This window comes from Branchiostoma floridae, chromosome 5 (genome assembly GCF_000003815.2).
Source record: "Branchiostoma floridae strain S238N-H82 chromosome 5, Bfl_VNyyK, whole genome shotgun sequence".
Lineage (NCBI taxonomy): Eukaryota > Metazoa > Chordata > Leptocardii > Amphioxiformes > Branchiostomatidae > Branchiostoma > Branchiostoma floridae.
Genome location: NC_049983.1, coordinates 19297780 through 19322278, shown reverse-complemented (window position 1 = coordinate 19322278; position 24499 = coordinate 19297780). Strand labels below are relative to the sequence as shown.

The 24499-nt window shown below is 40.7% G+C and overlaps 1 protein-coding gene and 1 long non-coding RNA gene across 9 annotated transcripts in view; both read right to left on the bottom strand.

The window, feature by feature from the left end:
• LOC118415331 overlaps positions 1–9561 on the bottom strand; it is a 128943-nt gene extending 119382 nt beyond the window's left edge. Inside the window, exon 1 of the long non-coding RNA XR_004831106.1 lies at positions 9527–9561. This is a non-coding gene — a long non-coding RNA (uncharacterized LOC118415331). The remainder of the gene's footprint in view (positions 1–9526) is intronic.
• A 2140-nt stretch (positions 9562–11701) lies between these two features.
• The window catches only part of LOC118415237 (probable peptide/nitrate transporter At3g43790), a 54387-nt gene continuing 41589 nt past the window's right edge, over positions 11702–24499 (bottom strand). Inside the window, exons 2-17 of one of the 8 annotated variants that reach the window (XM_035819671.1) lie at positions 23561–23612; positions 21043–21157; positions 20665–20726; positions 18610–18641; positions 17956–18015; positions 17502–17589; positions 17187–17258; positions 16467–16599; positions 15609–15754; positions 15279–15381; positions 14895–15001; positions 14619–14729; positions 13951–14357; positions 13689–13737; positions 13421–13529; positions 11702–13165 (exon numbers count right to left, since the gene is read on the bottom strand). In XM_035819671.1, the coding sequence (XP_035675564.1) occupies positions 12939–13165; positions 13421–13529; positions 13689–13737; positions 13951–14357; positions 14619–14729; positions 14895–15001; positions 15279–15381; positions 15609–15754; positions 16467–16599; positions 17187–17258; positions 17502–17589; positions 17956–18015; positions 18610–18641; positions 20665–20667 (1647 nt within the window). In that variant the 5' untranslated portion in view covers positions 20668–20726; positions 21043–21157; positions 23561–23612 and the 3' untranslated portion in view covers positions 11702–12938. Of the gene's footprint in view, positions 13166–13420; positions 13530–13688; positions 13738–13950; positions 14358–14618; positions 14730–14894; positions 15002–15278; positions 15382–15608; positions 15755–16466; positions 16600–17186; positions 17259–17501; positions 17590–17727; positions 17792–17955; positions 18016–18609; positions 18642–20664; positions 20727–21042; positions 21158–22252; positions 22377–23560; positions 23613–24388; positions 24494–24499 lie in introns of those variants that run through there. The other 7 variants (XM_035819670.1, XM_035819672.1, XM_035819667.1 and 4 more) reach the window with 7 other exon arrangements.

The following is a 24499-nucleotide window of genomic DNA, read 5'->3' as shown; positions in this document are numbered from 1 at the left end:
GATGGCCATGATATTGAATCGAAATCAGCCTTGAGTCAATTCCAATCTCATTTACAACTGCCCGTAACTGCTGCACTTGAGGGGAGAGGAGGAGGGATCAGGGCAATACAGTTCAGCCTTGATTGGCACTCCTGGCACAAAGTGTCCTGAAGCTGTGCGACTTTAAGCGGTCTAAGGAGAGCTCTCCGATCTGCAGCGATGAGACATCACAAAGTGGAACATAATTACTGGTACAGATAATGATCAGGTCCTGTCTTAGAATCCAGTTGAAATGGTGATGACTTTCTGTAAAGGTAACTACATGCATAACGTTATTGTCAGCTATTTAAGCAATTGAGTTGTTTACATGGATGGCTCAGAGCCAGAAAATCAACTGAGCACCTGTTAAAAAATGGTGAAAGCGATGGTTTTCAATTTTCCTTGGTGTTTTACTTTTAGCCTTTCCATCTTGTTTCTTCTGGAGCAACACAAACATACTTAACCAGAATAGAAATCTTCATGCTACTTTTGAACTTTTTTCACTTAACTTTTAGTGGCTTGGCTGTTTTGAACTATCTCCGAGATGTCTGAAAAGTTGATGATGAGGTTGATTACAAATGTAGAAACATCATGAAAAAATCTTATAGGCTTAGTCTGACAAATGTTCAGTGTTACATGATAACTGTATATATAGACTACAGTACATGAATTAGATTAGATTACCATATATACGAGCATGTAATACTAATAAACTTTTGTCCAAATTATCAAAATTTAAAGAAATAAAAGAACATGAACCAAGGAATTTCATTGGTTACACCTTAGACGTGAGGTAATATGAAAGTCTGATAATCGTTTCAGTTGCATAACGTTCCCAAATATTACATTGTGACCTATTGGAATTATGAAATTTCCTACATATATCAAAGTCAGCTTAGAACAGTTGGTCTCACAATTTGCATAGATTAAAGACAGCAGCATAGTTTTTTTTCTGCAGTATCAAGTGACAGGATCTGGGTATGCAACATCAATCATAAGTACAAGTAAGTGTGCAGACATCTATATACAGACACTGACTCCCAACAGAGCAAAGTAAGTCAAACATATAATCAAATGCTCTAGCATTGGGGTGAAAGTATTCAAATATCATTTCCTCTCATTTAAGAAGATCCACTAGCGCTAATATAGTGATTATTACATTTCATCATAATGATTATTTCCTTAACACAACATACTGGAAGAGATCTTGAACAGAATTGACTGACTTTTGTAAGCAGCCTTTGCAGGGGTACATTTACTTCTGAAATCTGAGTTAAAGAAAGACTTAGAGGCAATCTGGAAGATTTAACTACCTTGGATGTCAGCCTTATTACATTCAGTCTGCTCCCTACTGATTGAAGTGGGCAGAACATTAATACACAAATGAGAATTTTGGTCTACTGGTATGCTGGGGCAAACCCTTTAACTGTAAAAAAAAATGTCTGTCTGAATAAGCCTCAACTTCTAAAGCTAACCCAGACTATCTCTGCTCCACCAGCATTCTGCTCTGAAGGGAGATTCTCACTGCCATCATGTGATAACAGACTTTTATCAGAAGAGATGAGAAGTAGGCAGGGTGGAGGGTGGTATCATCCTCCTCCACCCCCGAGACACACTTAGCCAGGCCCTGCAGAAATCCTCAGTTAACTTGTAACTGCTCATGAGAAATTGAAAGTTACAAGCATGGTATAACGACCCAGAAACTAAGTAATTGATCCCAAGGGGAAACTGCCAGGGATCTGTAGCTGTCTGGGTGAATCTGTGCCTATTTCAAAGCTGACTATATCCAAGGTCGTCCTTGGTATATCACAGTGCTTGTGTTTAGCATACATACAGATGTGGATGCATCTGAATACAGTCTTGTTTTGCATTTGTTGCTTGCATCTGGCTTTGAAACCGTTTAAATATTTTGAAAGTAATAAGGGGTTTTTGGAAGTCTTATATAGAAGTATAAATCATAAGATATGGATATGCATTGTACTCTTTGGTGAATGTTGAGTCGGCTAACAATGACAACCTCGACTATCACATGTACATGTACTAATCGACAAGCAGATGTAGGATCTGGCTAAGTCTCAGCATCTTCTGCACATTTTGTGGTATTCACATAACTCTTTCTTACTCTTTCAGGCTTTGCCGAAAGGATTCTTACAGTTACTGTACACAAGCCCTGCAGGAAGAACACATCCTTGACATTGCCGAGGTGCATTCGAGTATTAATCAGATTTTTTATCACCATTTCCTGGCGGAATTGCAGTGAAGTGGGATTCTTTTAATAATTATATCCTAGAGACAGAACTTTGTCATGTGCCAGGAGGGTCCCCTGTACTGGTGTAACCCTGCATGATCAGATTAAGCACGATATGTACACTCCATTTGTCTTCCGGAGAAAAGCCGGTTCACGGCACGTTACACCAGATCTACAGGATAAATAATCTGCTACAGGCGCACCATCACTTATCTTGATAAGCTGATAAAAGAGTAGCTCTAGTTTCTCGCTTTTATTGCAAACTTTCTATGCCAATGACAAGACCCGAGGGAGATTGATGAAGTGGCCCTCTCAGAGTTTCCTTGGTGACAAAGAAGCTTTGGGACTAAGACGATAATCGAAGATGCCTCTAAGACTCTCAGCACCGACAAGAAATCAATCTTGACTAAGTCAACACAGTTGTCGCTAAGAGTCTTAATCATCTGTTGCTCTCGGGAGATTTCACAACAGCTTGACTTCAAAGAATATTCCAAGTCTGAACTTTGGATTTGATCTGTTCTTCCATCAATGCCAAAGATGATGATGTCGGAAAACCTTTGAGTTTGACAGGAACAGCTAATTTTTAACAGGAGGGTGATGCCATGCCAACTCAGCCCTGAAAGACGTAGCATAAATAGAGTAACGTTAAGTCTCAAAACCAGAACCAGCAAATTTCCAGATTTGAGATACTGTAATAAAAAGACACATTGATACATAATAATCTATTTTAATTCATTGATGAATGTCTAAATTGTAGACTACATAACTACTGTCTGATAGACAGATTTCTACAATTAAAAAAATTCTGACAGATTTTTACAATTAGAAAAGTTCTGGTTAACGTTGATACTAAAAAATGTGCACATCACTGTCAGACACTGTGATAAATGATACACATTAATATCAATGTGGAATATTTCTTAACTTAGGCCAAGTATATCCCAACATCTCCAATAATCTTCCATCAGCTGCATGTGCAGACTTGCTTGTAAAACCTGTGCATTAACGATGCATCGCTGCGTGGTAGCGTCAAGATTCATAATAACAACTGTGTAATAACGAGAGACGGACCCGCAGGTCACAGGTCAGGTTACCCTTGTAAAATACCTGATCACACTTGTAGTTATTGGCACATCAGCAGCTGGCACGGAATCATGGCAGCAATAAAGGAAGAGTTTATAGAACCTGCAGGTTTGGATGCAATTTGTTATCTCTGCTTGAGCATCACCTTAGCGCTAGCACCCGAGGTTATTCTGCATCATGGAAGAAAAGCAGATCTTGAAATCCAATATCCGACCATGTGATACATGCGCATGTCAGGGTAGATCCTGCTCACAGTAAATTCAAATAGAAACCTTCATAAGGATTCAATATCTTTTGACTTATTGCAAAACACAGATGGTCTGGAAGATTTATGATACCATTAAAAGTAGAAAAGGCAGTCTTCTCCTGCAACAAAGTTTTAAAGATGTTATCTTGTAAGCCCTAAACTAAAGCTTCAAGGAAGAATTGGCATTTCTTAAAGTTAAAAGTTCAGTTCTTGCCTGATGGCCTGAGATTCAAAGGAATTGGAGGAGGAGCAGTGAGGCCAGAGGGCTACAAGAAACATTTTGTTATTAGCATTGTCCTCCCATGAACTCCTACATGTACATGTAAGACTTAGTGGTCATTGGGAAGCCACCATGCTACATTTTGAGAAATGACCAATAGACGGCAATACAGCGACCAAAATTGGATTCGTGTGTCTGATTTCATAATTGGAACACAATGTATGATGCAAGGTGGTAAACAAATGAATCAAAAGGTAACAAAACACACAAAACGTAAGAAAAATTGTACTTTTTTACTCATTTTTCTTTGAAATTTTTTTGAGTGATCTGTCAAATCTTTGGTCTGTCAGCAGTTGCAGCCTCTAGTGGAATGGGGACTGTTACTGAACAGATGTCAATGTTGTCAGCAGAATGTAATGTTAAAGGCGCCCAGAGCAGTTTTTGAGTCTTTTGAAGTTTAATTTTCAAGACATTTTTACACACAGTAAGGTTAAATAACACTATCTCATTGCATATCGACATTTATTGAGCAAAGATGAGACGTCGTTGGGTGGTGAGAACTTATTGAAAATCTGAGCGCTGCACGTGCCATTATTTCAAATTTTCGGAACGCACGCAAACATGACAAATGAATCCCGAATGCTTCCGGAGATGTCGTCACTTGAATAAAGTTTCGATTTCCGAACGGGCGAATCAGATTCAATTCGCTCCATGACCTCATGCGTTCGAAAATCTCCGAAAAGTACCGACGGGAAACCGTTAGTGGCTCGATCCTGTGCTGATTTATTGTAGGATATAATAAATCAAAGGGGTCCGTTTGCGGCATGTTTGTACGTCCTTTTAAACGCTGAAAGTACGAAATAATGACACAAATGTGCTAGAATGGTGAGGTAAATGTCAATACCGTACCGATTGTCTCATCCAGAATATCCCCAATTTCAATGCACTAAAAACTGCTCTGGGCGCCTTTAACACATAAAGTTAGGACTAATAGTAAATACATTGTTGTAGTTATAAATTATTGATGGTATGTAACCAAACACTATAAATGGGAAGCTTCAAACTGAGAGTCACATACATCTTATCATTATACAGTTAACATACCTTCATTGGTAACATGTTTTAAAGTGTAACTGAAATGAAATCGTCTGTAGCATTTTCTACCAATAATGTAAAAATTTGATCTTTTCTGAAAAAGTCAATGCAAGTTTCAAATCAATTGTCCGTCCGGAAGTCCCTCAAACAGCGACATAAAAATGTGTACTTTTAGCTCTTTGCTGGAACTAATTAGGAACACGCCGTGACGTCATTTTAGTTAGTCCCTACTAGCTGGTATGGTTGACTAGGGGAATAATGTACATTTGATAGACCCGTATCTTATAAAGGAAACATAATTCATTGACGAAACTCGGCACGACTAAAGAACACATACTTCACTTCACTTGAAGGGAATTTCGTTCGTATTCACGCCACTAAAATATATCTTAGAGGCACTTGAAGTTGAAGCACGTACCAAGCGTGCGTAACGCAAGCGGGGAGAAAGTTCATTATTGTAGCGTGTGGAATAAGCGGGAATAAACAGCCATCGCTTCTTCTATACACAAATGATAGCATGAGCTTACATTATCCTCAGTAAGGAGGCCATGCTGTACATTAATTTGAAGATGTTTTCTAGCGGAAGCGCAGAAGTTTGTGCCTCTTTGCGGTCTCCGCTTGTGCCTGCTAGCGAAACCGGGACTAAAGCTTCGGTCGCGTACAAATATACAACAGCTGAGCAACTAACTACGTACAGTTCGCCAGGATTTAAAATAAGAAGCAACCTCACTGCCACAAGAAATGCGACTCAAAATGCATTCCCACTCAAAGTATGTGTTTGTTTACAAACCTGTAAGCTTTTATCGGATAGATAGTACGTCGTAGACTGACTATTTCTTGTCGTGAGCACGGCCGATAGCTAAACGCCTCCAGATTGTGACGAGTCCGTGAAACATTTTGAGAGTGACTGTTCTTTCTGTCTCATATTTGTCTGCACAACAGACAGATTTCGTAAGCTCCCAGTGATTCGAGGAAAACACAGACTGGTGTTTCCGTGATAGAAAATTCGAAAAGTGTGGTTAAATAATAGCGCATGGCATGGGGCCGCCATTTTTTTGTGAGGAATTTTTCTTTGTTGTTGACGACGAAAAATCCAAGATTCACTCGTAACTAGGTTTTACGGAGACCATATCAGTACTACATAACAATGCTACAATATTCATGACAAAATCTAGCGACAAAAGTGCCAAGTTTGTAGCTACACGAGCAAAAAAAAACGAGTTATCGATGACATAGTAACGAGTACGTACATACTTGTGGTCCCGCAACCCAGATATATTTTCCTTTGTTTACATGCTCAGGTTACGCTTCGGAAGTTTTTATACAAAACCAAACTATTTTAACTCACCTATCAACAACATGTCCACCGCTAAAGACACTACACAACAGACAGATTTCGTAAGCTCCTAGTGATTCGAGGAAAAACATACAGACTGGTGTTTCCGTGAAAGAAAATTCGAAAAGTCTCAGGATTTTAGCGCACGGCCGCCATCTTTTTTGGGGCCATTTTTCTTAGAGTTGTTGTTGTTGACGACGAAAAATCCCAGATTCGCTCGTAACTTGGTTTTACTGAGACCAAGAACTACAATATTCATGACAAAATCTATTGACAATTTTTCCAACGTATTTTGAATACGGTCAGCAAATTTTCGTGCTTGAAAATCTTGGGACAGCGTCGTTTGTTGTTACGAGTTCGGTATAAGCGGTTCACTTTGTTATGAAATCTATCCGGACGCCGACAAAGATGTAAAATCCAAGAATCATTTGTGCTGTTTTGTGTCGGAGTCTAAGCGTACAAGTACTTCACAATAATGGCACCGCAGTTATGACCAGAATAAGCGAAATACAAGGTAAATTTACAGGGCGAATTACTACTAGTATGTGACAGATGGGTCATGCAGCTGTGTGGCGAATTCACCCTTCTCCGCGCGCGTTCCGTGACTGGGAGTCGGCAGACCAGCGGTGTCAATAGTTGGAACTTTTCCTGCGATAATCCTTCTGGTCCTCCCACAGCTCTCCCAAATATAATCTCAAGGTTCATGTTGAAGCACGAGGGCTCGAAGTGTGCGGAGCTCGAAGTGTGCGGAGCCGTAGATGTCGCGGAAGGAACCATGCCGATGCCTCTGAACAAACTTGATACATAATTTTGTACACTGTTTTCTAGCTCGCTGAGGGATAAGCTCCTTGCTGAGACTCTCAATTTGTCAGCCACAGTTCTGTCATTTTTAACTTTGGTGAATCTGTGCATAGATATCCCCTCGGTAGACTTACTATTCTTACAGCTAACGCCATGTGGGCCTCCTGCGACACAATAACTTCTACTGGACTTTGTACTAACACGACCTGTAGTACAAGACGCCATTACAGCGGACGGGGGTAGAGCTACTAGAAGAACGCGACTCTCTAAAATGACGTCATGCATATCATTTGAATTCGCCCTCGGATGCCCCAAGTCGCACTTTTTGAAGACGTTTTAACATTACTTCCCGACCGAATTATCACATGAAAAATATTTCAATCTAATAGCGAGGAAATGATCCTCTAGATCGTTAAAAAATAAATTGTATTCAATTGTATTTCTGCAAGTCTTTAACATGTTACCAATGGAAGAAAATGACACCAGGGTATCATAAAACCTTAGCACTCAGCAGTCTACATCAACGGCCGGGGAACATTTAGTACGACTCCTCAATGACTAATGCCAGCTCAGATAGCCGGGAACTGGAGATCCACTCCATCACAGAAAACTGCCAGTGGGCATGAACGGCAGAAATTTCCAAGAAGAAGTGAAAACTTCTGTAGCAAGTATACAAAAGTAACAGGTTCCACACTGGTGTTCCAGTGCTGAATCAATGGGTCGAATCGGCCTCAGCACTGGTTTTCCAGTGCTGAAGAAACGTCAGCACTGGTTTTCCAGTGCTGAACAGCCTTGTTCGGGTGCTGAAGCTCCCTCAGCACTGGAATTCCAGTGCTGAACCCAATGCGAGCACTGGATTTCCAGTGCTGAACTTCTCCGAGCACTGGTTTTCCAGTGCTGAACTGCCGCCAGCACTCGGGTACCAGTGCTGAACTCGCGGCAGAGGTCATTCAGCACTGGTTACCCAGTGCTGAAACCGCCGTCAGCACTGGAACCGAGTGCTGATATACAAAATTAAAATTAAAGTAACGGGTTCAGCACTGGATTTACCAGTGCTCGGGAACTTTTCAGCACTGGAAGACCAGTGATGTAAAAACTTCAGCTCTGGGCTTCCAGTGCTGACGTCTATAAAGCACTGGAACGTTCCAGTGCTGAACGTAATATTCGTGTACTAGTAGCATGCGTCCGTACGGCTGTCTGAGTTATTTCCTTTAGACTTAGGTATATCTGTGCGTGTTATTTAATCTCCAAGCAGATCTTGCATGGCACTAGCTTTTACTAGCTTTAGACTAGACACTTGTGATATTGTGAATTGTGTATACTGTTAATGGCACTCAAGTTTCTTTTCTTTTGGTCAATTGATACGAAAAATTTTAAATCAACGAATCACATATTCTATACTTGTGGCAAAGAAGTGCCTTTTTAGTCAGAGGTAGACAACTAACAGTTGGTCTATCTGTGTGGTAAAGAGATCGCTTGTTTTTTAGTTTTTTTTTACAAAGAATAGGTAGTTACAGGTGGACGACACATTCTGCTTGTGCGGCAAAGAACATCATTTAAAAAACAATAGGTAGTCAGAGTTAGACAACTAACAGTTGGTCTATCTGTGTGGTAAAGAGATCGCTTGTTTTGTTTTTTTTACAAAGAATAGGTAGTTACAGGTGGACGACACATTCTGCTTGTGCGGCAAAGAACATCATTTAAAAAACAATAGGTAGTCGGAGTTAGACAACTAACAGTTGGTCTATCTGTGTGGTAAAGAGATCGCTTGTTTTTTTGGTTTTTTTTACAAAGAATAGGTAGTTACAGGTGGACGACACATTTCGCTTGTGCGGCAAAGAAGTATCATTTAAAAAACATTGTATAATACAGTTGTCCATTTATATTTTGTTACAGAATGTTAGTTCTTTTCAACAACTTTAAACATTTTATACTCCGTTTCCAGTGCAGAATATTTGTCAGCACTGGATTTCCAGAGCTGAAATGTCCTCAGCACTGGAAATCCAGTGCTGATTGTAGTCTCAGCACTCGGTTTCCAGTGCTGACAGGAGGGCTTTGGGTGCTGAAGCTGCCTCAGCACTGGATTTCCAGTGCTGACGCCGGCTCAGCACTGGACTTCCAGTGCTGACGACCACTTCAGCACTGGTGTTCCAGTGCTGACAGAGGAGACCGTTACTTTTGTATATTTGCGCTTCTGTATTTCACATGTCCACCTATGTAAAAGATAGAACCAGAAACGTCCATCAATACCGACTCTTTAGGGCCAGGGCCACATCAAAGAGGTTGAAAAAAGGACCTCCTTGGCCACATGTAAACTTTTGCCTAAGTTTTGGATTTCGCGATAACCAACGCTACATATAAATATATCTCGGCGTTTTGAGCTCCATGGCATTACCAGAACATTGCACGTAACAGTTTCCCCGTCAACCCACACGAATCGGCACTGTAAATGGCAGAAATTACAAACAACGAAGTTACCTTCTGTCCTCTGTCCTTCGGTTCAGAAATGGCGCTGGCGGAAATGACGTCAGTGCCGCCTCGTGATTGGTCGTGAGGTTTCGTCCAAGCAGATGTTATAACTTTAGCTGACAATCAGAATGGTGTTGGTTCTTACCAACTTTTTGTGTCGGCTTATCTTTGTAAATCTGTACTGTAGGGTGACAGTCTTTATTTTCACTGGTTATCTTGCCAAACATTATTGTAATGTAAGATCATGTAATAGTGTGGATCATGATAGGGTTCCTGAAAAGTCTGATCAAGGTCTTTAGTCTTGCTCCATCTGAAATCATTTCATACCCCTGCATTCAGTCTATCCAATATCCTTCTCAAAAAGTAGGAATATGCGCACAAGAGTCTTACAATGCTTGCTCGGGCGGCGAGTATAGGCAACCGGGTTGCATCTGATGAGGGTCTGTACTGCGCCGGTTCCTAGCAATGTTCATGATGCAAAAATCAAGCCAAGCAAACGTAAATTGGCTTTCAGTACGTGAAGCCATCTTGAGTTGGCTTGCATTTTGTGTTCATGATGCAAACTTGCACACACACACTCAAATAGGCCCGTTGTGTGTATCCCCCGATCGACATGACTCTAGGCCTAGATCTGGGATGATCACGGAGGACCATCAGCCTCGTTGAAAATGGTAACGACAGTGCGATCTTGCCCGGTGTGGTTGTGATTCACCTTCGATCTTTAAATGGCCATTAAGCTCCAAAATATCGTCAAACGTAATGTATGATTCCGATCAAGAAATGTCCTAGTCTCTGTAACTTTACCCTTTTGAATGGTGGCTCTTGAACCTCACTGAGGCCATTAGAATCTGAGTTAAGCGCTCATGCTCTAAAATTACAAATACTAAAGCAAGAACGGGGCAGAAACGGCCAACGCTCAACGGTTAATTGGTAACGCGAATTCATATACATGTGTATGCACAACGTAAAGCTAGATTTGGGTGTGGCATATTGATTATTATGGTATAATACTCAGTGGTAAAAAAACAACTTATGACAAGGTAGCAAAATATTGTGGCGTTAGTTAACGTTACCATCTCGTTGTTAAGCTTATATACTTACGCTTCTTACTTAAAAACGGAGTTCAGAATGATAAAATTTACATACATAACGTGATAGGTAGAATTACAGCTAGCGACTTATACCGGCGCTTCACTGACGAATGATCTAACGACGTTCAAGGGTGATTTAGAGAGGGCGGGCTGCAATTTATGGCGAATTGAAGTAGCTCGCAACGCAACGCGCCACGAAAAAAACGCATGCAGACCCTCCTTCATGCTCAGCAATGCTAAAATGCGCATCTTGGGTCTCAACCGATATGGCCCTGGCTGCAGTCAGCACCGGCCTCTGTCCGTCTAATAAGAAAAGTCTCTACCAGACTTATATACCCTGGCCGATAGGCAGAATAATTTGCCAGGGGAGTTTTGCTACGATCCGTACTCTACAGGCCAAACCAAACAGTTCCTGTCACCTGTTGTGTGACTTGTGACTAAGGCTGCAGCACTGACAGTGGTTAATAGAGGACGCTTTTGATCCGTGGAACTTAAGCTAATTGATTGGGCAACCATAACTTTGCAAGTAACGTTGGGGGCACTAACGTGCGGGAAGTCGACCCACTAACGCGACGTACATAGCGACCTCCTTGTGTTTCTTGCCCAAAGACAAATTGATGAAAAGGCAATGAAGAGCAATATAACGTATTGATATTCAAAAGCTAACTTGACATTTTGAGCCAATTTTACGCCTTCCACTGTTGCCTGATTGACTTTTCTTTTAACGATGGAAGGCGAAAAATCCCACTTTTCTGACATGCGTGGGTTCTGAGATTTGCATTCGCGTGTAAATGTAGAAGCACAGAATGTCTGGGAAGATGGGGATTGCAAGAAAAGGCAAATAAAGTTAAAACTTGAATGTATGTCACCAGCTGCAGTACTGACCAGACATGATAGGTGTCGCTGTGAGGCTGCCTACAATCCTGTTTTTGTTAGGGGGAACCACACCAGGTATGACCCAAGTATGTCATGATCCAGAGATTGTCAAAATGGGCTGGATGGGCCGGATGTTGAACACTTTATCTAACCTTAAATCAAATAAATGCTCGAGCTATGAACAATACAAGACAAAATATGACCAGTATGCCACAGGCTCATTCGGGTCATGTTTAATCAAAATTGATTTATAATCAAGGAAATAATGACCTCATTTGCCTAATTGATGTGAAATTTACACAGTGTATAGCTCCTAGCAGCATGGATAGAACTCTACTCCCCTAAAAGTTGACTGGGAGTAATATATTCTATGTTGTAATAACCATGATGCAACACAGGCTTAACGTTATATACTTCTACAGTACCTGAGCTTTAAATGGCTGGTATGTGGCAATGCTGAATGTGCAAACATTTCATTATGCATTATATCATATTGCAATGACCTGCTTGACAAATCCACAATTGTCAAGTAGATTGTCACAACAATTCAAGCCACATGATCAGCTATGGCATTACTTTTCAGGGCTCGAAATACTCAGGGTGCATGTGCACCCAAAATTGGATCTGTGCACCCAATTATTTTCTGTGGGTGCACAGGGTGCACCCAAATATTTTCTTAGGTTTATGTATGTAAAGATATCAAAGTATACTAGTATACATCATATTCTTGACATCAAAGATAGAAAGATAATAAAAATGTCTGTCATGGTACTTGTTTAAGAAGTTGATAGCTTGTAACTAAGTTTTATTATTAGGTTATTACTTTAATTTAAGTGGTGCACCCAAAATTTTTTTGGTGCACCCAATTTTTTAAGCTGGGTGCACCAGTGCACCTAATCCCAAAAATGAATTTCGAGCCCTGCTTTTTCTGAATACACATACATGAATGTTGACAAATTCTAGGGGTTAGAATATCAATAACATACAGTCATATACATTCTGGTTTTAAGATACCTTTCAAAATAAATTCTATAGTAGCAATAGACAGTAGCCATACATGGTGCAAGACCTGACAACAAGTCAGACATCAGTATACATGTACAACCATGTTGGATAATAAATATTGCATACTATCATATGTACAATATGTAAATGCATATTAGATGCATTCTGTCTTCTCCATATCTCTTGCATTGCCCTTCATCTCTCTGAAGGTCAGTATCTCTGACATCATCTCAAAAACTGTCTTTTTTAACCTTCTCCCTACAGCTTAACTCCATCACCAATAGAAAAGTAGCAGCCAAACTGCTACTTCAGTGTCCTTAAGTTTAATTTCATCTGATACATCTGGATCAAAAGGCAAATGTCAAGCTGATGACCAATAATGCACTATGAAGCATATTTGCATAGGATAGACAATACTCCTATGATATATTGCAAAGAATGGAGGAGAACTACGCAATGACTGCAGTTCTCCTACTACTGCAGCTTTGCTCATTTTCGTCAGAGCTGTACAAGACTGATTCGTCATCTGTAAGGTTCTCATCCTCATCCTCTCTGATGTCCTCCACTCTTGGTTTGTTGATGGAATCGGGGAGTAGCAGGGTCAGACACAGGATGATGACGTCTATCAACACTGCCAGGTAAAAGACCAGGTGGAAGTTCAATGGCCAGGGCAGACCTTGATAAAGACAATATTAAACAAAGATACATTAAGCTTAATTCATCTTTTGTCATCCTCAACAGAGGTGAAGCAGTATTCTTTTACCAAGTTGTATATGATTTCTAGAAAGGGAAACATTGGGGTTGTCAGATAGTGTAAGAGTTAGTGCTAATACTCTTAACATGAATACTAAACAAACACAAGTATTGATAAACAGTGCCTGGTGAAGAATTGATTGTCATGAAATGCAGGTATAGACTCATCAGGCCTTACCATTCTCAGTAGTCCAAGCAAAGAGGTTTCCTCCTACGATTGGTCCCAGTAGACGTGCAAGAGCCACGAAGGACTGAGAGATACCATTGACTGTGCCTCGGAAGTAGGGCTGAAAATAGTTCAAACATTGCTTCTATAAGTAATCATACCTCCCCTTCTCTCTATGTAAAAATGACTTTCATAACTGAAGGCATGACGGGAGGAATGACGACAACATATATTCATGTAACATCACATAACAATTAAAAATTTATGAAAATTTGCTTACCATTGCAGAGTTTCCCACCATCACCATAATAGCAGTGAAACTTGAGACCCTGTGGACATCGGCAATGATATAATGCTATATAATATTCACATCTGCATTTAACATTAGTAGGTAATTGTTGTATCTTTCAACAGTAATACAGAAACTACAATGATTGAGACATTGAAATTTAAAACTTACATGTATCTGTGACAAAGGGCTGCAAACCTAAGTGAAAAATTCAACACTTAACAGTACTCCACAAAATGTTTAACAAACTTACCTCCCAACAATACCAAACGCAGTGGTAAACACCACAACAGCCCAGACCTTTATAGGCACGTCAGATATAGCAACATGGGTCTTTCCACCTTTGTCATCTAGTCTGCACTTTCCAATGTTGCTGTCATTATTGCTTTTTATAGTGTTGAATGCTGTCTCCCTTGCAGAATATCTCAAAACACTGGGTCCAGGCTGTTGAGATGAGGGCACGTTTGATGGTGTCGCACTGTAATGTGGGAGTATCTCCGTGGCATTTTCTATTATAATTTCTCCATCACGTTCAGGAATTGGACCAGTCATTTGGTTCATAAAGGGCGTACACACTGTTCCAATCATGAACATGAAGATTGCAGCTCGGAACAGGGTCTTGTAAGAATATTTCCGGGCCAAGTTGGGGAAGACAACGATCTGGAGAGAAAACAATGTTTGATGTTATGATAAGAATGACAAATAAACACAATCTATTACCTTATTGAGAAAAGTGCTGGACTTATATTTTTTGACAAAAAACATTTACAAACTTGACCTTTCGGGACTATGAATGGCAGCAGTATAAAATGCTGCATGTCTTGAGGGCATAGTCTGCTGTCATAAACTCTCAATGCATGCCAACACTGGCATTTTTCAAACTGGCTAAATTTGACCCAGACAATAACCTAACTAACATACCTGGCTGAGAATTTGGAAAATGGACGACCCTGTCAGCACCAGAGATATCTCTGAAGTGTCAAAGTTGTATCCACCATGTTTGTGACTGGACACTAGCAGCAGCGGCAGCAGCTGTACATGTGCGAGGAAAGATTAGATGTGTAAAATGTAGGGTAGGATGAACTTTGTGTATTCTGTTCATCTAAATCACACTGTCCAGTTACTTGCAACATTATGTCACATGTCCAAGGCACACAAATCTACTATTCAAACACACACACAATACTTAAAACTTACCTCATTGGTGAGTATTGCAGAGAACCCCAAAAGGCCATACAGAACACAGGACAGTAGAATTCTCCTGTCCCTTAGCAGCTTACGTATTGGAACACTCTTATTACTTCCTGAAAAGAGAACAATGGACATCTTTAAGATTACACAACTACAAGTCATACGACAGGCGTTATCAAAAGATGATATGAAAATTAGTTAATGATATTCCAACTTTCAAGCCATTATAACTGAGAATATATCCTAGAGTCTGTATTTCAAATATTAATGATTCATTCTTGCATCCTCTCTTTGCAAGCTTGCAATATGAACATCTAGTCACCACATCATAAAGAACAAAACGGAATATTTATGAGGTATAATTCTATCATCTGATCAGCACAGTCAGACCTTGTCGTGTTTGTGGCCGACAGATTTTTTTGCAGCATGGCCGACAGCACCAGAGACTGGACTGGTCTTCTGCTGGTCCCTGCCTGCTTATGGTGTCATCCCACTGGGAAAACAAAGTGGTGGAAAATTACAATCTTTTTAAGTATTTTTGTTTGTATCCAACCTGACAGACATCATTTTTCATAATGGCACAATGTCTTTATTTGTCATATGAACATCCAAAGGAACACCAAAAGATGCATCCACTTGCATACAAAAACAGCACTGTAGTTTTACAAAATGATACCCCAGGGGCAGTATCATACTACATTTACTGGATTTCATACTCACATGTTCACTCTCTAAGTCTTCTTCCTCCCCATTCTGTGCATCAATCCCGCTGTCTTCATCAGACTCCAACAAGCTCTGATTTTCACTTGTGTCTGTGGATGTAGGGACCTGATCCAACTGGGTCTCCCTCAGGAAGAAGCAAGATGCTGCAGAAACAGGCACATGGATGTCTATTATGCCGCCATAGCGCAGGGAATCAATCGACCAAAGTGTACACGTACATGTCTGCCAGCTCTTAACAAAATTTTTGGCAGTAATTTTCCCAGTGATCTCTCATCATTGCACAATTTTTAGAGACCCTACTAGTTAATGTCTGCAAGTTCTCGTGCGCCATCCAATGTGAAGGGTAGATTTTTGTGTGAATAATAGGCTCAAGTCTCAGACAACAGTACTCAACCTTTTGGTGGTGAAAAACTTAATAATATGGGCAAAGCTTGTTGACTGTGTGATGTGTACTTTATCAGGAATTTGTGACAGGCAGAGTCAGGGTAACTGAAACATTTGTTGACTTGGGAGTGAAATATTTTAGACTATACATGGAATCCTGCATTCACTGGAGACTAATCATTCTCCATACGTTACATTGATTTTCTTGCAATATGTATTTGATTTGGTTAATTAGTTTGTTGTGTCATCCTTAAGTGCTTTTGTCATTGTTGTGCAATGTGGCAATGTTTTAATACCAACAAAGTCACACTTGATTTGAACCTTTGTTTATGTCTTGCTGCTTCATTGGGCTATGTTTTTGTGTGCATACAGGACACTTCCCTAGTGGCAAACAGTTGTACATGTACTAAGTCTTGGATAAATGAATACAATGACATAAATGATTAGATATTCAAAGGGTTTGAGTCTCACCTAGTAGGTTGATAATGGCAAGGCAGACTGCTACAAGACACGGTAGCAGGTAAGGGAACTTTCTGAAGAAGAAGACATCAAAGCCTGGTATACGAACAGCAGGGCAGGACAGGAACCCACCTGCTATGGGACCCTGTAGTGTCACAAAATAACAGACTTGCAAGAAGATTCTTTCTAGAGATATTGTGTACTTAACATCACTATTTTCCCAATTGCTTTATACATTACCATACATAATATTATAAATAGTACTAATAATATTGTAGATTTCTGATGTGTATAGCCCAATTAGGTCATTAAGAGTCTACATCTAGTTTATCATCCAACAACAAACTACAAAGACTCTCAAAGCTCTTAAACCCTTGAGAATACAACACAACAAAGTACAATACCACTTATATTTAATTCTATATACTGTTTTGTCATGATTACCAGGGATAGCCCTTTTAGTCTGGCTTTGGCTGTTTGGCTTGATACATACAAACTAATAAATTAAATCAGAACTTCAGGACCAAGGTCAAGTCTCAAACTTCAGAACAGAACATGTGTTTGTATGTTCCTTGTTCTTTTTCTCTGAAAATCACTAAAAACTATCCAAAAAAAGAACAACTTCTGAACAGTTGTGCATATTCAAACAAAAGGAAAATGTATTCCTGATAAGTAGCCTTGTAGCAGCAATGTTGTATTTGGTGCTGGGCTAGATAGAAAGGGGAAACTTACCACAAGCCTGCCCAGGCCACTTGATGCTCCCACCAATGAAAAGGTGAATGGATGATACACTACATCTGTGGCCTGTAAGGCATATTATTCATTTGCAACATCAATATCAAATGTTACAGTTTAGTCCTTGTATATCATTATCTGCATATCACATGTCAATGATATATACAGATCAACAGAATAGACCCAAACTGTGCTTGAACATACATGTAAGCATCAATCTACTGCAAATGATTGCCTATCATGATGGTAACACCGTGAAATCACAATGTTTAAAATAAGAAAGGTTAACAGTTTCAAAGCAACTGCACATACCTCAAATAGGTAGGTTTTTGACACTCCCAGATTTCCATCCAAGAAGCCCCACAGTAACCTGGCTGCAACTGCCCAACCAAAGGACATGCTTAAACACACAAGGAGACATATAGTAATCTTCAGTTTGTTAGCAGTATCACAAAACAGCCTTGGGGGAGGGTAGAAAAAAGTTTGAAATCTGCCATTTCAAATAAGCACATTGTCGCTGATTAAAAGTCCCTATCACCTTCAACATCATGTGACATTGTGTGATGACCCATACAGGGATGGCACTGTCCAAGTAAGCAAATCTGGAAAAATCCAAGTTTTATCATTACAATGCTAAAGTTAAAAGACAATCCAAATCCAATGTCACTGTGTACAGGACATCTAAATGACATAAATTAGATAGTTCCATTTACTTATAGCTAACAATTGTGTCTACAAATAAACAAATTCTAGCACAACAACTCACCTGAATCCAAACAGCATGCTGCTTAACATAGACCCCACTATGCCACATAAAAGAATGGGTCTGAAACAGAAAAGAGAGCAGAGCGGTCAATAGATTGGCTAGCATCAATGGATGCATGGAGAAACAACGTCAGCTGGCAGGTACTATTCACCTGTGTCGTTCAGCTTGAATCAAATTACTTGTAAGTAAAAATTCTTCTCACACCTCTTGGTATATAAGGCAGTGCCCATCCCTGTTTCTTTCACCCTTGAGCCGCACGGTTGTGTAAGCACAACAGCATATTAATCTCAGTACTAGCAATCCTACCACGATTTACTTAGGCCAATATTACTAGTAGTATTGCTGATTTAAGTAGAAAGCAAATAAGTATTTTAAGCTCCCAGTGTGACTTAGAATAGATCATAAACTCGAACTCAATAAGAATCAGCCTGTGACACATGGGGAAGGGGATGAATCCAGTCTGTCTCCATGATTGCTGTTCATTCATCGCCTGATCAGCCAACACCCTAGCCTATGCTTAGGGTGAAAGACAGGCTTTAAGTTGGTCAACAGTCATCCACAGCGAGTTGGTTGCATCAAGCTGATCATCCATCCGGCTGGCAACAAATCGTCATGTTAACTATTGTAAAGGAGGTGAAGTCTGGTTGTATGTACCTACGACCCAGGAAATCAGACAGCCGTCCCCACTGGAAGAAAGAGCACAGAAAACAGTAAGAGGTGGATTGTGTGGAAAAGTCACTAATTCCCCCCTATGAAAATGGAGGTTTTGTTTCCTTTTGCAGCTTCAGCTACAGCTACAGCTACAGCTAGGTATGCTGTCTAATTCAGGTAAACCTGTAGCAATAGTTATGAATTACGTCACAAGACACACGAAACATTAAAGGCGAGTAGAACAGTCTCCTGGCACCCATAAGGCAAGGATTTGAAACCCAGAACAAACCCGGAAAACCACTTCTAGTTCTAGTAGGCCAAAAGGTCCAGACCTGACGCTTGATCCCCACTTTTGCACACAGAAGCATTGATAATACAGTCGAGGTCAGCAAACCACAGCAGCCTCCAGGCTACTGTGCTTTGATATTCCTTTGTTAATGATAATGACCTGTTTTGACCTTTCAGCAACATTCTGTTTTCTTCTCTCTACAGACTGTTTTATCACAACTGACCAATTGTATGTAATGTATTACACTCTGCCTTAGGGGTCTAATAGGTACTGTAAATTATTGAAAGTTCCCTGTGGTTTTATTTTCTCAATTTTTCTTTTTTTCCAGTGACGTTTTACTGCAAAAACACCTTGAACATGATTCTAATATACTACAGAACTGCTTCAAATACTGCAAAAACATATCTTCAAGTCCTACCGCAAAATAATGCCACCAAAGTTTCTCATAGTACTAGTAAGTGTATTTACAGTACTTTTGAACAGTTTGTATTGCTTTCGATGGGTGAGAAGGGAACTAAGAGTTAACCTTTGGTCATGATAACAGAGGTAACAACAGCAAGTATACAATTGACATTGTGTATCTGGTATAGGAAGTAACATAATAATATACTGTAAGTTCATTTATGTTCGCGAGCACTTAATTTCGCGAGTTTGAGCATATTAGGAGTTCGCGAGATCTTTGAGTTCGCGAGCGGGTGTTTCAATTATTTCAAAAGTTACGATCCGGTACTATGACGGTAGCGAGTGCCCCCCTCCCACCCACACCGCAACACCAGTCATGCCGTCAAAGGCGGCATTTACGCCTTGAAGTTCATTGTTCCCCTTCAAACAATGTCTAAAGTTGATGTACTCGATAAAAAAATGTGTTTCTACCGAGCCACTGTCTCATTGTTGAGCTCATTTCGGCCGTGATTTGACGACAGCGCACGGAACGCAACAGCTAGGGCCAAGGACCTCTGATATTTCGCAATCACATTTGCCGCACAGGCTGACGGGATACCCCACGCCAAGCCAAAGCGACGCGGGCGCCATTTTGAAAAATTTTCAGTGTGAAAGACGGCGCTAAGTTTTAAACTTTCAGCGTAATTTGTGGATACAAGTTGTACACAAGAAGGTGAAGAGTTCATCTCTCCCATATTTACAGTAGTTCTAACTCAGAATTATGAAATGAACGTCTTATTTTCGGCATGTAAGCGGAGCTGTGTTTGCCACGTTTCTGAGTCATGAAAATTCCCAGCTATTATTGTTGTAAACCTGCTGTAATTCCATAGCATTTCTTGTATTTTTTAAGACGAATACTACTCAGTTTTAATTTTTGCTTCGTTCGTAACTTGTAGAAATCTAGTAAAACTAGGAAAATGTACTAAGTAAATCGCAGCCACGGCGTGCACGTACTACTGAACAAAGCCGACAAGTTTCTTTTTTCTCCGTTCGCCAGTGGCACATATCTACACAATAATGACTCCATGTATCGTCAATGTGTTGAATTAACTTTTATTTCGGTTTGAAAAGAATAAATGGTCTGTTATCAATTGAGTCTTGTCATTGGTATAAGTTGCTATCATAGTACACACGTAGTTGAGACTGGATTTTTGGACGGAAGGTGTGGGGAGGGGGATGATGTTGAACATGCATGTTCGCGAGTAGATGACTTCGCGAAGAGAAGGTCTCAGCGAAATACGCGAACTTAAAAATCTCGCGAACTTAAATGAACTTACAGTATATTGTGATTTTCTATCTCCTGATGATTTTTCTAGATTCTTACTTACCATGAAGCTACCAAAGAAGCTGCCAGTGAAGTAAGCACTTGCCAGGAAGCCTGCATAGTAGCCTAGCAAGGGAGATATAGAATAATATGTTTTTGTACATACCAGAAACATAATAATCATCTTAGCAGGAAATTTCGTAATTCTTATGTTGAAACCAAGATTCAAGTGCTCATGATTTACGATAAAAATCCAGGAACAAGCCTGACAAGGCAACATAAAACATCTGTGGCATGTATGAATGCATATTCGTCAAACACAGTCTGATTTACTCCCAAAGCTTAGGTATCGAATGGTAAGAGCCATTTAGTGCATAGCGAGACTATGAACTTCAAGATGATCTAAGAGCAAATGATGTACTGGTGTTGTACTGTTACTTACCTATCTGGTTTGACTTCAGGTATGGGAAAAAGTCATGTGTGAGAAAGGGTAGGAATGGAAATATCACACTTGCTCCAAAATGGTGGGTGAACAGTATGCCTCCAACCACTGACAACTGTGGGGAAAGGGACACAAACATTCATTAATCATCAAGGCAGGAGTCACAACTGATTGCTTCAATCTGTTCAAAGAACGGCCCAACCTATAGTGTTGCATCAGGGTTGTAGCCAGTGCCCGTCCTTCCATCCTTTGACGGAATTTTGAAGCTGGGTATGGAAAAAATTTTGCCCATTCCATCCCGTGATAGACAAAAATCTATATGTTAAGTCTGTAAAGATAATAAAAATACTGTCTCCCTTGTGTAATTTTTCACCAGAACAGATTAACAGCTTAGTCTACCAGAAAATCTACCTAAAAATGCAGGAAACAGCGTTTCAGAGGGTCTAGATTTCAAAATTTTCCCAGGAACATGCCCCCGGACCCCTTAATGAACGTTGTACCTTCGGCTCAACGTCTTGTGCCTTCGGAGCTTGATAGGATTTAAATTTAATGGGAAGGAAAATGATTTCAGGATGGCTACAACCCTGTGCTACATACTATCAAAGTTACACCTTGATGGACATTTGATGTGAGCTGTATGTTGTATTTGTGTATAGGTGTGTGTGCGTGTGCACGTGCGTATATGTTTGCATGTGATGTGAATGTGTGTACATGTGTGTGTGTGAGCGTGTGTGTGTGTGTGTGTGTGTGTGTGTGTGCTCATGTGAAAGTGTGTGAGAATATCTGGAAAGCTCGAGGACCATAGCAAAGGTCACAAGTAATTTGAAGACACTCAGTCACTACAATAAACAAGAAATCTTTTCAAAAAAGCTGTGCCTTGCCGCGTGGTAGGAATATCGTCAGGAAAAAGCGGGTCGGCACTTCAAGCCCGGCAAGGCAAAATGTTGTGCGTTGGCGTGCAGTAGGGATAATTTGCTTGTCTGCTAAATACGTATTATGGTAGCCAAAGCCTTGTATTGATCTGTTAATCTTGTTGTAAATATATGTAGGTGTCTTAAAATATGATGTTGCATTTTCTGACCCTCGACAACTAATAAATATGAAATAATTAGACCTTATTTCAAGGATATACAGTAACAATTTTAATTTATTTCATTTCTGTGAAAGGATAGCTGAGTGAGTACTGTATGGTTAGCAGGAGTTCAGGTACTTTGGTCAGCTGAGAGGGTACAGCATGCACAGCAGGCGTCCAGGTATTGTGGCCAGATGAGTGGGTACTGCATGCACAGCAGGAGTCCAGGTATTGTGGCCAGCTGAGTTAGTACCGCATACACGGCAGGAGTCCAGGTACTGTGGTCAGCTGAGTGGGTACTGCATGCACAGCAGGAGTCCAGGTACTGTGGTCAGCTTAGTGGGTACTGCATGCACAGCAGGAGTCCAGGTACTGTGGTCAGCTGAGTTAGTACCGCATACACGGCAGGAGTCCAGGTATTGTGGTCAGCTGAATGGGTACCGTATGCACAGCAGGAGTCCAGGTACTGTGGTCAGCTGAGTGGGTACTGCATGCATGGCTGGAGTCCAGGTACTGTGGTCAGCTGAGTGGGTAATGTATGTATGGCAGGAGTCCAGGTACTGTGGTCAGCTGAGTGGGTATTGCATGCATGGCTGGAGTCCAGGTACTGTGGTCAGCTGAGTGGGTACTGCATGCGTGGCTGGAGTCCAGGTACTGTGGTCAGCTGAGTGGGTATTGCATGCATGGCTGGAGTCCAGGTACTGTGGTCAGCTGAGTGGGTACTGCATGCGTGGCTGGAGTCCAGGTACTGCGGTCAGCTGAGTGGGTACTGCATGCACAGCAGGAGTCCAGGTACTGCAGTCAGCTGAGTGGGTACTGCATGCACAGCAGGAGTCCAGGTACTGTGGTGAGCTGAGTGGGTACTGCATGCACAGCTAAAGTCCAGGTACTGCGGTCAGCTGAGTGGGTACTGCATGCACAGCAGGAGTCCAGGTACTGTGGTGAGCTGAGTGGGTACTGCATGCACAATTTGAGGTACTGTGGTAAGTTGAGAGGGTACTATATGAATGACTGCAGTTGGTAAGCAAGAAACTAAGACACGCATGTAAATAGAAAGACTGGGGAGGGGGGCGGTTTTGTTTCACTTCGTCTTTTCGGTTTTATGAAATTTATGAAATTATGTTTACAGCCGGACAAACCACAGTGTCATTTATTACACTTCTCAATAATGTGTTAACCTATAGTGTCAGGGAAGTACCATCAAGGTAACAAAAATTTCCGACAATGCACAAAGCAAAGTCATCTACGGAAGATGATGACTGGCCACAACAAAAACACCGAATAAAAACGATAATTTGTGGAACCACTACGATAGAACTAGGAGTTTGACATACTGAGTAGGTAGAATTTTATCTTACATATTCTAAGACGTTAAATTTTCCTTCTGAATTCCCGATAACTTTAAAGAAAGGATATATAATGAAGACTAGAAAATTTAGTACGTACCACATGCCTGAGGTCTCTAACTGGAGTTTCTCACCGATAGCAGGCACGCGTTCTGAAAATGCGTCGCATACAGAAAATGCATTGCAAACAAACAATTATTGCTTGCGACAGGACTTGGGTTAGTATTTAAAATGTAAATAGTGACCCGCAAATATTATTTATTACGACTTTTCGTGTAACGCTTTGAGCTCGCATTCTACTGAACTCAAGTTAGCGTTTTGCTGCGGTCATACGTTCTTGAGACGTTTTAATGACGTCATTGCCTACTTATATATTCACATACAATGCATTGGTCTGATTAGGCATTTATTTCATCTTTATGAATAGCTAATGCAAATTGTTATGTAAGATAATTCACTTGATAATATTTTACTACAATGGATCTGAAATATCACCATACAACGCTTCATTCATTCGATGTAACCAGATGTTAAGAGGCTTTCAGTACCGACCACAACTGTTATCAAATACGTAAAACGGAGGTATAAATCTTGACGGGGATGTACTGTTGGTCGCCAAAGCCGTAAGTTTGTCCACGAGAAAGAGAACTGGGAAGGGACTTCGGAAGGGCCTTAGGAAGGGCTGGGTTAACATTGTTTGAACCATTGATCCATCCAACCATCCAACCAAGAAAATAGTGGCTACAAGGCCATGCCGCCTGCGGCGGCAAGGCAAAAACTAAAGCCAGTGGTCAAAAATGACCACAATACTCCCTTGCCCTGTCAATAGCAATTTTAGTATTACTTGCAGCAAGCATTTTTTTAAATACTAAAGGCCCTGTACTGCCTTTTTATAATTATCTTGAAGTTAATTACTGATTGCAATCACCTGACACGATCATGATCTGTGAGTGTGATCAAGATGATCGGTACCTTGACCCAGGGTACCCAACGTGACCTAGCCTCCATAGCAGGCTATCTGGGGCCTTTTTTGGCTGCG